At 49.5% G+C, this 12,961-nt stretch overlaps 1 protein-coding gene across 9 annotated transcripts in view; it reads left to right on the top strand.

Moving 5' to 3' along the window:
* BCORL1 (BCL6 corepressor like 1) overlaps positions 1-12,961 on the top strand; it is a 67,866-nt gene that overhangs the window by 19,035 nt on the left and 35,870 nt on the right. For all 9 annotated transcript variants that reach the window (XM_059679462.1, XM_059679461.1, XM_059679454.1 and 6 more), the window contains 3 exons: positions 2,156-2,285; positions 7,375-7,465; positions 7,749-11,021. In XM_059679462.1, coding sequence (XP_059535445.1) covers positions 2,200-2,285; positions 7,375-7,465; positions 7,749-11,021 — 3,450 coding nt within the window. In that variant the 5' untranslated portion in view covers positions 2,156-2,199. The remainder of the gene's footprint in view (positions 1-2,155; positions 2,286-7,374; positions 7,466-7,748; positions 11,022-12,961) is intronic.

Here is a 12,961-nt window from a genome sequence, read left to right as displayed (position 1 = left end):
GGGGCGGGGCTGACACACACATACACACTGAGGGAGAGAGGTGGGGGCAGTGGAGAGCCAGCAGGAGCCAGACAGACTAGAGGAGGATAAGAGAGGAAGACTGAAGGCTGAGGTGTGAGGAAGGAGAGTGGGGGCGGGGGTGAAGGAAGGAGGAGGGGGAGTGGGAGGAGAGAGTGGAGCCTGAGGGAAAAAGAGGAAAGTGAGATAAAGGAGGGAAAGGACTCTCGACTAGAGAGGCAGGAAAGGAAAGAAAGTTGGAGGAAGAAGGGACTGTACCAGAGAGACATAGGAAATAGGGAGAAGCGAAGTGGGAGAGGGGGGGAGAGAGAGACTGTTGGGAGAATATGAGGGTGAAAGGGAGGTGATGAGGAAGAATAGAGGGAAATAGGAGAGAGATTGAGGGGGGGAGGGAAGGGAAAGAGATGTATGGGGTAGGAAAAGAAAGAGGGAAGGAGAAGAGATGGGAAAGGGTGGCAGAGGTGAGGAGAGAATGAGCATGATAAGGGCCAGGTTTCTGGGGTGGGTGGAGATAGAGAAGGGCCCTAGAGAAGGCAGCAGGCACAGAGTCAGAACAGCTAGGAGAGGGCCAATTACAGGGAAAGGGGTGAAGGCATCAGTAGCCTATGCTGCAGAGATAGGGAGTTAGGTGACGACCAAGAAGTGTGCAGCTCTGCTCACCCCTCACTGCATCTTTCCCTTCGCTCACTCCCTGTGTGCCAGACTGGCCTCCTGGCTCTTCCTTGATTTTAGCAGGCAACCTTAAGCCTTAGGACCTCTGCATCGGTTGTTCCCTTTTCCATGGAATGCTCTTCCCCCAGATAGCCACATGGGTCCCTTTGCTTCCTTTAAGATGTTGAAATATCTTCTTCTCAGCAAGACCTACCCTGATCACCCACTTTCAAGTTGTAGCCCATTCTGCCTCCCACCCCTGACCATCACCATGCCTCTTGGCCTGTGTTATGCCTCCTTCTAACACTACAATAAATATAGAATCATTTAATGTGTTTATTGTCAGTCTCCTCCCATTAGAATATAAACACCATGGAGGTGGGGTTTTTGGTTAATTGTTGAATCCCCAGTACCTAGGTCCTAGGACAATGCTGGCACATAGTAGGAGCTCAATAAGTATTTGTTGAATGAACTGTATAATTGTGTTGAATATGAGCAATATCTGAAAATTGTTTAAAGAATGAATTAAACAAATCCCTAATATGACTATGAGTTGCTTCTTTGGAAAGTGGAGAATAGCATAAAATTCTGGTCACTGTAGGTTTCTGTTTAACTGAACCTTGATGAATAAGGCTTTTGGCTAATAAGTCAAGAGTTTAAGTGTCTCAAGATAAGCTTATTGGGTAAATCTCTCTTTTTTGATGCCTCATTTTCTCTAGAAGGTGAATTGGCTGTGCAGTGGTTGTTAACAGTGAGAGAGAGCTGGACATTGGCTGGTGAAGGGGGTGGTATGTCATGGGGGTGACAGACTGAAGGCACAAGGACAGAAATGTGTGGTTCTTGATGGAACATAGTTGTTTGTTTCTTTGCTTATTTGTGGTCACAGTACAAGGAGTATTGCATCTGATTTGGAGGGAGCTTTAAAGCAGGTTAGATATATGCATCACATCTGTATAACTCCCAACTTGAAATCAGAATAGAGTATTTTTGAAGAGCTTATAATGAAATCGTGTGCTTCCTCTGGAGAGCTTAAATTGGCTACGTCACTCAAATACTTCAGTACCCATGAATTAGAGTTGACGAGAAAAAGATCCCCAGTAGTCTTTCACTGTTCACATATGGAAACGACCCTCTAATTGTAGTTGGTTAGGCTAAATGTGTGTAAAAAAATATACTGTCATTTCATTTGTCTAAAATAGATTGAATTTCCTCGAACACTCAAGCATATCTGTCTTTATGATAATTTAGAAAATCACTCTAGGTGATTAACAGCATTCTCATCTCCATCCTGAAACCTATGGATTCCTGAAAAGCTGGTGCTCCCTCATCCCCATTTGGACCTTAATTTCCCATGGTAGCCTGGCTTATGAGAGAGATGGCTTTAACATCTGGGTGCTATAATTACCTTTATTTAAGTGTTCCCTTGTTAAAGGTGGTTAAGCAGGTGGTTACAAGTTTTGATTTTTGGGGGATTCTTTTTCCTCAGGGGAAGTGGCCACAGCAGGTCCTATCTGGTGGTGAGTGGCTGTCATGATCTCTACAGCACCGCTCTACAGCGGCGTACACAACTGGACCAGTTCTGACCGGATTCGCATGTGCGGTATCAACGAGGAGAGGTGAGGAGGCTGGGAAGGTGGCTGTTGCCGGCTTCCAGTGAGTGGTGCCTACTCACCAGGGGGTTAGCCACAGCAGGGCCTGGGGAGGGACCCTGGGGATGTGGCTGGTAGTCATTTCTAATTTTCCTGAGATAGGACGGGGCTGGGATGTGTGAGTGGCCTGCTCTGCCTTCCCATCTCTGTTCAGATGAAGGTGAGGAGGCCAACAGATGACTTCATCAACCAATATTTGTCTACATATTAAGAGCTGTCATGCCCTAGCTGGTTTGGCTCAGTGGATAGACTGTCAGCCTGTGGACTGAAGGGTCCCAGGTTTGATTCCAGTCAAGGGCACATGCCTGGGTTGTGGGCTCTATCCCCAGTAGCAGGTGTGCAGGAGGCCGCTGATCAGGGATTCTCTCATCATTGATGTTTCTCTCCCTCTCCCTTCCTCTCTAAAATCAGTAAAAAATATTTTTTTTAAAAAGAACTGTCAGATGGTAGAAAAAGGGGAAGCTCAGGCAATTGCAGTTTTTATTTGCTGCATCCACGTTTGGTGCTCAGGATATGCATACGACATTTTTGACCCTTGATATAAGCCTGGAAGAAAGGCAGTTCTATCATTGAGCTTTATACTGGGTACTGTTAGTGAGTGTTCTGGTAACCAATGCTTTCCTGCCTCACGAGATTAATGACGATTCACAGTCAGATCCTTGTCTACCTAAGGGAGATCAAACTGCTTAATGTAGTTTTCATATGAAATTGAGAGTTGGTGGTGCCTACTCCATCTGGGTGTGTGTTCAGTTTTCTGCACACCAGAATATTTCATTGACCAACCTCTATGTCATTTTCTGATCATGCCCCATCTGAAGAACACCCAAAGTGGCCTTTAGATTCTATATTTGACTTTCATAATTCTTGGCCAGAGCTGTGTGTGATGGTTACAATGCCTCTCCCATTTTTAGAGAAGGCATGGCTCTCCCATGCTTGCTGGTATTTAGCCGTTGTTTCAATCCATTGCCTGTTCACATTTGGTCAATCACCTAAAACATAGAACGATGTGGCTTTTCCTAAAATTTAAGATCTGGCATTTTCCTTGGATAAATCTTAGAAGAGTGTGGATGGGTATGTGTATATATGGGGGAGTGTTGGCAGTTTTGAAGGGAAAAGAAATGGACATCTTTGTGTGGATCTACTTTCTTTTTCTGTTGTTAACTGGAGAAGTGTGTACTTGTCTGAGGTTCAGGTTAGGAGACTAGACCTTTTTTATATTTTTAAAAAGCCATCAGCACCTGACAGCCTAATGTTCTTTATACTGGGGAGCAAATTAGAGATGGACTTAAAAGGAATTTAATTTTAGAATATGAAAGTCAAGACCAAAGAAAATGAGACAAAATTCTTCTCATATGTGCATGAGAAAGGTATTTTCCTTTGCATATGAGGTATGGCCATAGATAATTATTACGGGGTGGTCGGGGGAAGGCAGGGTAGTGCTATTGATTTGTGTTAAGTATTCATTGGCAACTAGTTGTAAGTGGTTGAGACTTTGATGCAGACATCTGGACTAGAGCCTTCAAAAATATCAATGTATAAGTTACTTTCCTTCACTGTCCAGTCTAAATGCCTTCCGAGAAGGAGCAGGGAGTGGGCCTCAGACCTGATTTTCCCTCTTTATGGACCTTTCTTGAGATGTTAAATTACCAAAATATGCCTAGTAGTTAAGAAGACCTTTTAAGCGTTGTCATTTCTGATCTCGTCTACCCTTTATTGTCACCTTCCCACTGACTGCAGTGTAGGCCATACTACAGCTGATTTCCAAAATGTGATCTCACTATATTTAAAAGGCATTTCTTCAGCCCTTTACAACTTATGGAACTTAGACATTTTGAGTATAACACTGCACCTGTGGCTTAACTTTATTTTAATATGTATTTTTATTGATTTCAGAGAGAAAGGGAGAGGGAGAGAGAGAGATAGAAACATCAATAATGAGAATCATTGATCGGCTGCCTCCTGCACGCCCCACATTGGAGATCAAGCCCGCAACCCGGGCATGTGCCCTGACTGGGAATCAAACCGTGACTCCTGAACCACAGTTGGCTGGACTGTGGCTTAACTTTTAAAGTTATGTTTGGAAGCCTGTCCAGCTTCATCAGATACAGTGATGGCTGCAGGGACAGTGGGCAGGGGCTTTCTCCTGGCCCCAGGTGGCTGACTCTAGTAAAACCTCCAGCTAAAGCTCTCTGCTTGCTTGCTTCCTTTTTGCACCCATTCATTCCTGCATTCAACAAACATTTATTAAACCCATTGAGAGCAAACCAGTCATCACGAGATATAAGTGGTGAGTGCCATAGAGAGACAGATACAGGTTCTGTGGGAGTCTAGGTGCAAGATTGACAAACATCCTCGGGGAATAAAGGAAGAGAAGGTTTCCCAGAGGCAGTGACATTGGAGTTGGGGCTTGAGGGATGAGTAGGAGTTTGAGGTGAGGGTTGGCCTTTCCCATATGGCATGTTTGGGGAAGACCCTGTGGGGAATGAAGGTGGTCTTGGGATGTGGTGGGACTGAAGCAGGGAAAGTCTGCAGGAGCTGGGAGGGTAGGAGCCTGGTGTGTGTCATGTAGTCAAGGAACTATAAAAGGCCTGGTCTGACAGGAGTGCTAGCCCTTAATAATTAGGAAAATGGCCTGGAAAGGTTGTGGCCACTTCTGGTTTAAGTCCAACACAGCCTTGAGCGTAACAGCCCAGGGTCATCTCTGTTGGGAAGAAATTGTGGGATTGATTTTCAGTCCTGATTGAAGCCTGCTTTGACCCCTGCTCCCTCCTCCTGGTCACCTGAACCCCCCTAACCTTGCCTTGTTGACCGAGCTCTCCGAGTTTACCCCTCCCCTGCAAGCTATTCCTGTCCCAGGTTCTCTCAATGGAGCAATTTAATGTTTGCTTAGCTTTGCACACCCCTCTTCTCAGAGGATTTGAAATGTGGCCTCACGACATTTTCCCAGAGCCTCGGGGGCTGGCACTCAGGCGTGGGATGGCTGGAGTAGCCAGGACTGCTGCTCCTGCTGCCACTGCTGCTGCCACTTCCAGTGTCTCTGGGCTGGCAGGTGGCTCTGCACTCCCTGGTGGAGGGCAGGGTTTCTGCTTTCAAGATGATTTTATGCCAGGTGGGAGCTGAGCAAGGGGGGGGGGCGGTGTCGAGTACGTAGCCAGCTTCCCTTTGCATGGTCAGGAGGGGAAATAATGTAGATAAATAGCATTTTTCCTCTGAAATCCTTCATGTGGAGTTGGTGAACAGGGGGCACTTCCGCTTAGTTTTCCTGGTCACACTCCCCCCACCCCCAAGCATTCTTGGCAAATCTATTTGGGACACGCTTCTCCTCCCATCCCAAGGCTGGGGGATAAGTCTTGCTTTTCTGGTCTCTCGGGAGTTGATGTCAAAGTATGTTTTTCCTTTTCCTCAGGCCCCCTTTTGCCCCATCGATGCGAGACCCCCGACTGCATCTCTAGCCCTTGCTTCTCCTTACTATCATTTCTGTTTGTCGCCAACAGTCATTGCCAGCAATGGAACCCTGTCACTTCTACCAGCTTAGCTGTCTTTTAAAGGGAACAGTCCACCCCTGCTCCCCATTGCCACCTCTGGGGCCCTGAAAAGATGGGGAGAGGCCTGTAGTGAACCCCTTGCCTTGCCTTTTTGCTTCTCTTTCCCCAGGTATAAGTTTGGAGTCCTTCAGTGGTGCCCTGTTCCAGTGAAAGGGAGGAAGTTAGCCTGGCCCTCCCCATTCTCATGGGCTTGCCTGCAGGTGCCCAGACTGCCCTTTGGCTAGGGTGGTGGTACGGCGGGCACTAGCTACTTTGGGAGCTCAGAGTGAGGGCTCTGAAGAAGGGATCCCAAAACCCAGGCAGTCTACCTCCTCAGCGGCACACAGGGCGTTCCAATCTTTTGCTCCGTAGGAACCACAGTGGGCATTTCTGCTGGAGCTTTATTCTTGCATCCAAACTCCCCTCGCACCGTGGCTCCTGCCCCATTGTGTCTTCCCTAGGGCAGGCAGTGGTACGCTCTTGCTGTGGTCAAACCACCAAACTTCCAATGGGTTTTCTCTCTTTAACTTCACCCTCCTAGTCTGATATTACTTTTTTTTTAAGTCAGGATGTACCATGTTCTAAGGTTCTTATCCGAAATGTAGAGAAGATTTTTGAGCAGGTGGGACGATACAGTTAAGTTTTCCTCCTTTGGGACCCAGATCTCTGGCCTTGAGCCCTTCTCCCTGTGATCTACCAATTTGAATTTGGAGTCTGTGGCTTTAAAGGCCTTGCTTGGGATGGGAGAGAATGCAGTAGTCCTGGGAGATCAAGGAGAGAATGGAGAGTTGGCAGGGGGTGGGACACAGGCAGGGGAGAAAAGCAGGAGGAAGGGGCTGGCTGGAGCTTGGTGCTACTCTACAAGGTGGGAAGAGGTACCCTGGAGGGAAAGAAGTTGTACCCTTGAAATGCTCTTCAGCACCCAGTGACCTCCAATCAGTATCATTACATGTACGTACTAATAAGCATGGATCTGCTCTAGGCAAGCCCATTGGGTGACTGGGTGATGAGTCATATTTAGAACATGAAACAGTGGAGGTGGTTATTTGTTTTAGGAAAGGATTACCCTTATGGTACCTGCAGCCCGCTTCCTTTATAGACCTAAAATAAGATTGCATTTAAGAGAAAAGCCCAGTTTGCATGCCTTTTGATATCTTCTGTAACTCACCTCTCCCCTTTTTGGCAATGCCCAGTAACTCACTTTGATGGGTAAGCTCTGGAGACAAGGCAAAGGTGCTGGGGTGTCTTTCACACTCTTGATGAGAGCCCTAGAAAACAGGATACACGACCCCAAGAGGGGAATCTATAGATAGCAGATGGGGCTCCTTTGCAAGAATTTGCAAAGCTGGGTGTGGAGGCTCTCGTTTATAACCTGGACCCTCCAATTCCTTGTGATTTCCCCCAAGCCAGCAAGGGAAACAAGGCAGGAAGGTTTATGGGAACCCAGGCAGGTAGGGGGCATTCTGGGGAAGATGGCCGGAGTCCAAAGACTAGGCCTCATGTTCCTTCTCTGGTTGTGTCTCCCATGATAGAAGAGCACCTATTTCTGATGAGGAGTCCACGACAGGTGACTGCCAGCACTTTGGATCTCAGGAGTTTTGTGTCAGCAGCAGTTTTTCCAAGGTAAGGGGCCATGTGGAGCCACATGCCACCCGCCAAAGGGTGGAGCTAAATTGCCCGGGCAATGTGCCCAGCCTGTCATCCTCAGAAGAGGGACAGGAAGGGGCAGGGTATTTCCCAGGAGTTGCTGTATGTGAAAAAGAAATTGGCCAGCTGCTCTTTGTTTCTGCCGAGACCCGGTTGGTCAAGTTGCAAAGAGGACCAGCCATCGCCTCACCCAGGCCTTGAGATACTTGAGCCCTCCACAGAGAACTACTAAGATGGGCACGTTGCTCTGTCGTTGCAGGTGGAGCTCACAGCAGTTGGAAGTGGCAGCAATGCCCGGGGGGCAGATGCAGATGGCAGTGCAACAGAAAAACTTGGGCACAAGTCAGAAGACAAGCCCAACAGCCCCCAGCCAAAAATGGACTATGCTGGGAATGTGGCAGAGGCCGAGGGCCTTTTGGTTCCCCTGAGTGGCCCGGAAGACGGGCTCAAGCTTCCCCCTACTGACAGCACCGAGGCCGGCAGCAGCAGGCCTGACTGCTCCTGGACTCCCCTCAGCACGCAAATGAGCAAACAGGTGGACTGCTCGCCCGCTGGGGTAAAGGCTTTGGACTCTCGGCATGGTGTTGGGGAGAAAAATACTTTCATTTTGGCAACTCTGGGAACTGGAGTGCCCGTGGAGGGAACCCTGCCTCTGGTTACCACTAATTTCAGTCCGCTGCCAGCACCCATCTGCCCCCCTGCTCCCAGTTCTGCCTCCGTCCCCCCATCTGTCCCCGATCCATTCCAGGTTCCTCTCTCTGTCCCCGCCCCAATGCCCCATTCAGGGCTAGTTCCTGTCCAGGTTGCCACTTCAGTTGCGGCTCCTTCCCCTCCCTTAGCACCAGTCCCTGCCCTGGCTCAGGCGCCACCATCAGTGCCCACACTCATCTCTGATTCGAACACCCTCTCAGTTTCAGCCTCAGTCTTGGTGCCTGTGCCGGCTTCTGCTCCCCCTTCAGGCCCTGTTTCCCTGCCGGCTCCAGCCCCTTCCCCCATGTCAGTCTCAGTTTCAGCTCCTTCCTTGACCTTGATCCAGGCTCCTGTGCCCCCTTCTGCTCCGACCCTGGTCCTTGCTCCTGTCCCCACTCCAGTTCTGGCTCCCATGCCGGCATCCACACCTCCAGCAGCTCCTGGCCCTCCATCAGTGCCCATGGCCACTCCAACCCCATCCTCCGGCCCGCCTTCCACCCCCACCCTCATCCCTGCCTTTGCTCCTACACCGGTGCCTGCACCCACCCCAGCCCCAATCTTTACTCCAGCCCCCACGCCCATGCCGGCTGCCACACCAACTGCCATTCCCACGTCTGCACCCATCCCGGCCTCCTTTAGTTTGAGTCGAGTGTGTTTTCCTGCAGCTCAGGCACCAGCTATGCAAAAAGTCCCTCTGTCCTTTCAGACAGGGACAGTACTGACACCGAGCCAGCCGCTGGTATATATCCCACCTCCGAGCTGTGGGCAGCCACTCAGTGTGGCCACACTGCCAACCACTCTGGGGGTCTCCTCCACTCTTACACTCCCTGTCCTGCCGTCCTACCTACAGGACAGGTGTATCCCTGGCATGCTGGCCTCCCCAGAGCTACGGTCTTACCCATATGCATTTTCTGTAGCCCGGCCTCTGACTTCAGATTCCAAGGTGGTCTCTCTGGAGGTGAACAGGCTTCCGTGTGCTTCCCCATCCAGCAGCACCAGCACCCAGCCTGCGCCTGATGGGGTCCCCGGGCCTTTGGCAGATACTTCCCTCTCCACTGCTTCTGCCAAGGTGCTTCCAACGCCACAGCCTTTGCTGCCAGCCCCCAGTGTGAGCTCAGCCCCGCCGCAACCCGCCAAGATGACAGGTGGCACCGAGCAGCAAACAGAAGGGACTTCCGTTACCTTCTCTCCCCTCAAGTCACCTCCACAGCTGGAGCGAGAGATGGCCTCTCCATCTGAGTGCAGTGAGATGCCCCTCGACCTCTCCTCTAAGTCCAACCGCCAGAAGCTTCCATTGCCGAACCAACGCAAGACACCCCCCATGCCCGTGTTGACCCCTGTGCACACCAGCAGCAAGGCCCTCCTCTCCACGGTCCTCTCTAGGTCTCAGCGTACAACCCAGGCTGCCGGCAGCAATGTCACCTCATGCCTGGGCTCCACTGCCTCACCCTTCGTCATCTTTCCTGAGATAGTGAGGAATGGGGACCCGAGCACCTGGGTGAAGAACTCAACTGCGCTGATCAGTACCATTCCTGGCACCTATGTGGGAGTGGCCAACCCAGTGCCTGCTTCCCTGCTGCTGAACAAAGAGCCCAACCTGGGCCTCAACCGAGACCCCCGCCATCTCCCCAAGCAGGAGCCCATCTCCATCATTGATCAAGGCGAGCCTAAGAGCACTGGTGCCTCCTGTGGCAAGAAGGGAAGCCAGGCTGGGACTGAGGGACAGCCAAGCACAGTCAAACGTTACACCCCAGCCCGCATTGCCCCAGGGCTGCCGGGCTGCCAAAGCAAGGAGCTCTCTCTATGGAAGCCCACTGGGCCAGCAAATATTTACCCGCGGTGTTCAGTCAACGGGAAGCCCACCAGCACCCAGGTCCTGCCTGTTGGTTGGTCACCATACCAGCAAACATCTCTGCTTTCCATTGGCATTTCCAGTGCCGGGCAGCTGACCCCCAGTCAGGGGGTGCCCATCAGGCCCACCAGCGTCGTTTCTGAGTTCTCTGGTGTGTCATCTGTTGGCCCCAGTGAAGCTGTGCACGGACTTCCTGAGGGGCAGCCACGGCCTGGTGGCCCCTTTGCTCCAGAGCAGGACACTGGCACAAAGAACAAAACTTGCCGGATCGCTGCCAAGCCTTATGAAGAACAAGTCAACCCTGTCCTTCTGACTCTCAGCCCTCAGACAGGGACTCTAGCACTGTCTGTTCAGCCTAGCAGTGGAGACTTAAGAGTGAGCCAGGGGCCAGAGGAATCAGAGAGCCACCTCTGCTCTGATGGCACTCCTAAGACAGAAGGCCCCCAGGGGACTTGTGGCCTGAAGCTGACAGGAGACACAAAACCTAAGAACCAAGTGCTGGCCACCTACATGTCTCATGAGCTGGTCCTGGCCACCCCCCAGAACCTGCGCAAGATGCCTGAGCTGCCTTTGCTACCTCATGACAGCCGCCCCAAGGAACTCATCTTGGATGTGGTCCCAAGTGGCAAGAGGGGCTCCAGCACAGAGCTTTCACAGCTTGGAAGCCAGGTGGACCTGGGGCGGGTGAAAATGGAGAAAGTGGACGGTGATGTGGTCTTCAATTTAGCCACCTGCTTCCGGGCTGATGGCCTCCCAGCAGCTCCCCAGAGGGGTCAAGTCGAAGTTCGGAGTAAGGCCGCACAGACTCGAGTGAAACAGGAAAGCGTAGGGGTCTTTGCTTGCAAGAACAAGTGGCAGCCAGACTCAGTGGTGACCGATGGGGTGACTGAATCTCTGCCGTCTAAGAAAATAAAATGTGGCAAGGAGAAGGATGGTGAGGAGCAGCTGCCACAGGCAAAGGTCATAGCCCGGAGTTCTCATGGACCCAAGGTGAGTATTGGACTGAGGTTGAGGGTTGAGGACAGGGCTGAGAAACCAGTGGCCTGCTTTGTCCTGCAGGTGTCAACCTTGTTTAACCGTGGCAGGATTCTTGAGTAGCTCTGTGACCTGAACTGATGGGAAGGCTTGTATAGAGTGAATAATCTGCTGTCCCCTTTCTAAGTCACATTCTCCATATATAGTGTTCTAGCATGGGGAGGGGCTATATTTGTAGGATGTGGGAAATGATTTGGTCCCTGAGGTGAGGGAAGCCATTGTCTCAGATGAGGTTGGAAAGTGGAAGAAGGTATTGGTGAGGGAAATCAATAACAGGCCCTTCCCAGCAAAACCATTCTTCCTTTTCCTTTTCCACGATGACCTCTGGCCTTGAGAACTTGGGGCCCAGGGAGGGAAGGGGCCTTTGACAAAGTTGTTGTCTCAACCACTGGGGAGCCTGCTCAGGATTTGCTTGGAGTTTAGTGGGGCTAGAGCCAATTTGGCTTCTGGGCTCATCCACCAGTTTTCTACCCCCTCCCAATGCTTAGGGTGGCAGCATTGGGGCTCTGCCCATTGAAAATTTGGTGTGCAAGGCAGATGGGCACCTGGGCCGGGATTGTTTTTTAAAATAAATAAATATATATATATATTTTATTATTGATTTCAGAGAGGAAGGTAGAGGGGAAGTTATGTTAAAAAGTGTTCAAATTGGATGTTGATATACATCAATGAATAGATTTGCAGCCAGAGCACCATGAATTTGTTTTGGCAGGAGTTTTTAGTGTTTTTTGGACTATAGAGTGCTTTGAGAAGTGATGAGAGCTATAAAGCCTGTCCCCAGAAACATGACTTCAGAATTTTGACAATAATTTCAAGGGGTCCATGGACCCTTCCCAAAGCCCACCTATGGACTGCAGGTTAAGAACCCTGGGGATAGAATTTGGTTGAGTTTTACTCAGTGACCTTACAACCACCTCTGTATGGCAGAGATATTCCAAGTAGGAACATAGGACATGACATAGTAGAGCATAAGTAGTAGAGCATTTGCTCAGGTAATTGTGATCTGCCCTTGAGGGTAATAATAATAATAATAATAATAATAATAATAATATAATTATTACCATTTGTTGAACTCCTATATACTACAAGCTTCCTATATATGTTATCTAACTTAATCTTTAAAGTAACCCAAGGAGGTAAACACTACACTCATTTTACAGATAAGAAAATCAAGGAAACAAACTGAGCGGGTATGTTATCCGAAGTTACACAGCTACTAAATAGCAGAGCTGGAATTCAAACTCAGTCCTCATTGGCTCCAAAGTTCACATTCCTCTCAGCTATACCATAGCATCGTTCACCCTCATTCACAGCTGTTTCACTGACCACTTAGCAAGTGTTTGTTGAGCAGCACCTACATGCCAGTTTCTCCCAAGCAGTGGGAATACATTGTCAGGAGGGAGGTATAGCATTTTGGTGAGTGTGCTGTCTGGAGCCAGGCACAGTGCCTGAGTTTGAATCTTGGCCCTACTTATCTGAGTGATGTCAGTCAAGTTACTTAATCTCTCTGGCTCTCAGTTTTCTCATCTATACAATGAGACCATGATAGTGCTTACTCTAAAAAAAATAATAGTGCCTACTCATAGGGCTGTGTAAAGATGAAAGGAATGATGATGTGAAATGTCCAGAAGAGGCAGGTCAGTAGAGACAAAAAGTAGATCAGTGGTTGCCTCAGGTTGGTGGGGATGGGGATTTGGGGAGTTATGGCTTCATGAGTATCGGGTTTCCATTTGGGGTGATAAAAAAAGTTCTGGAACTAGATAGTAATGATGGTAACACAACTCTGTGACTGTTAAAAACAATTGAATTGTATGGTGTATCTCAACAAATTATATGTCAACAAAGCTGGTAAAAAAAATAGATTAAATGAGGTGATATACTTAAATGCTGAGAAC

This window comes from Myotis daubentonii, chromosome X (assembly GCF_963259705.1).
Source record: "Myotis daubentonii chromosome X, mMyoDau2.1, whole genome shotgun sequence".
NCBI classification, from domain to species: domain Eukaryota; kingdom Metazoa; phylum Chordata; class Mammalia; order Chiroptera; family Vespertilionidae; genus Myotis; species Myotis daubentonii.
The sequence above is the reverse complement of the archived record's forward strand: the minus strand, read 5'-3'. Positions and strand labels throughout refer to the sequence as shown.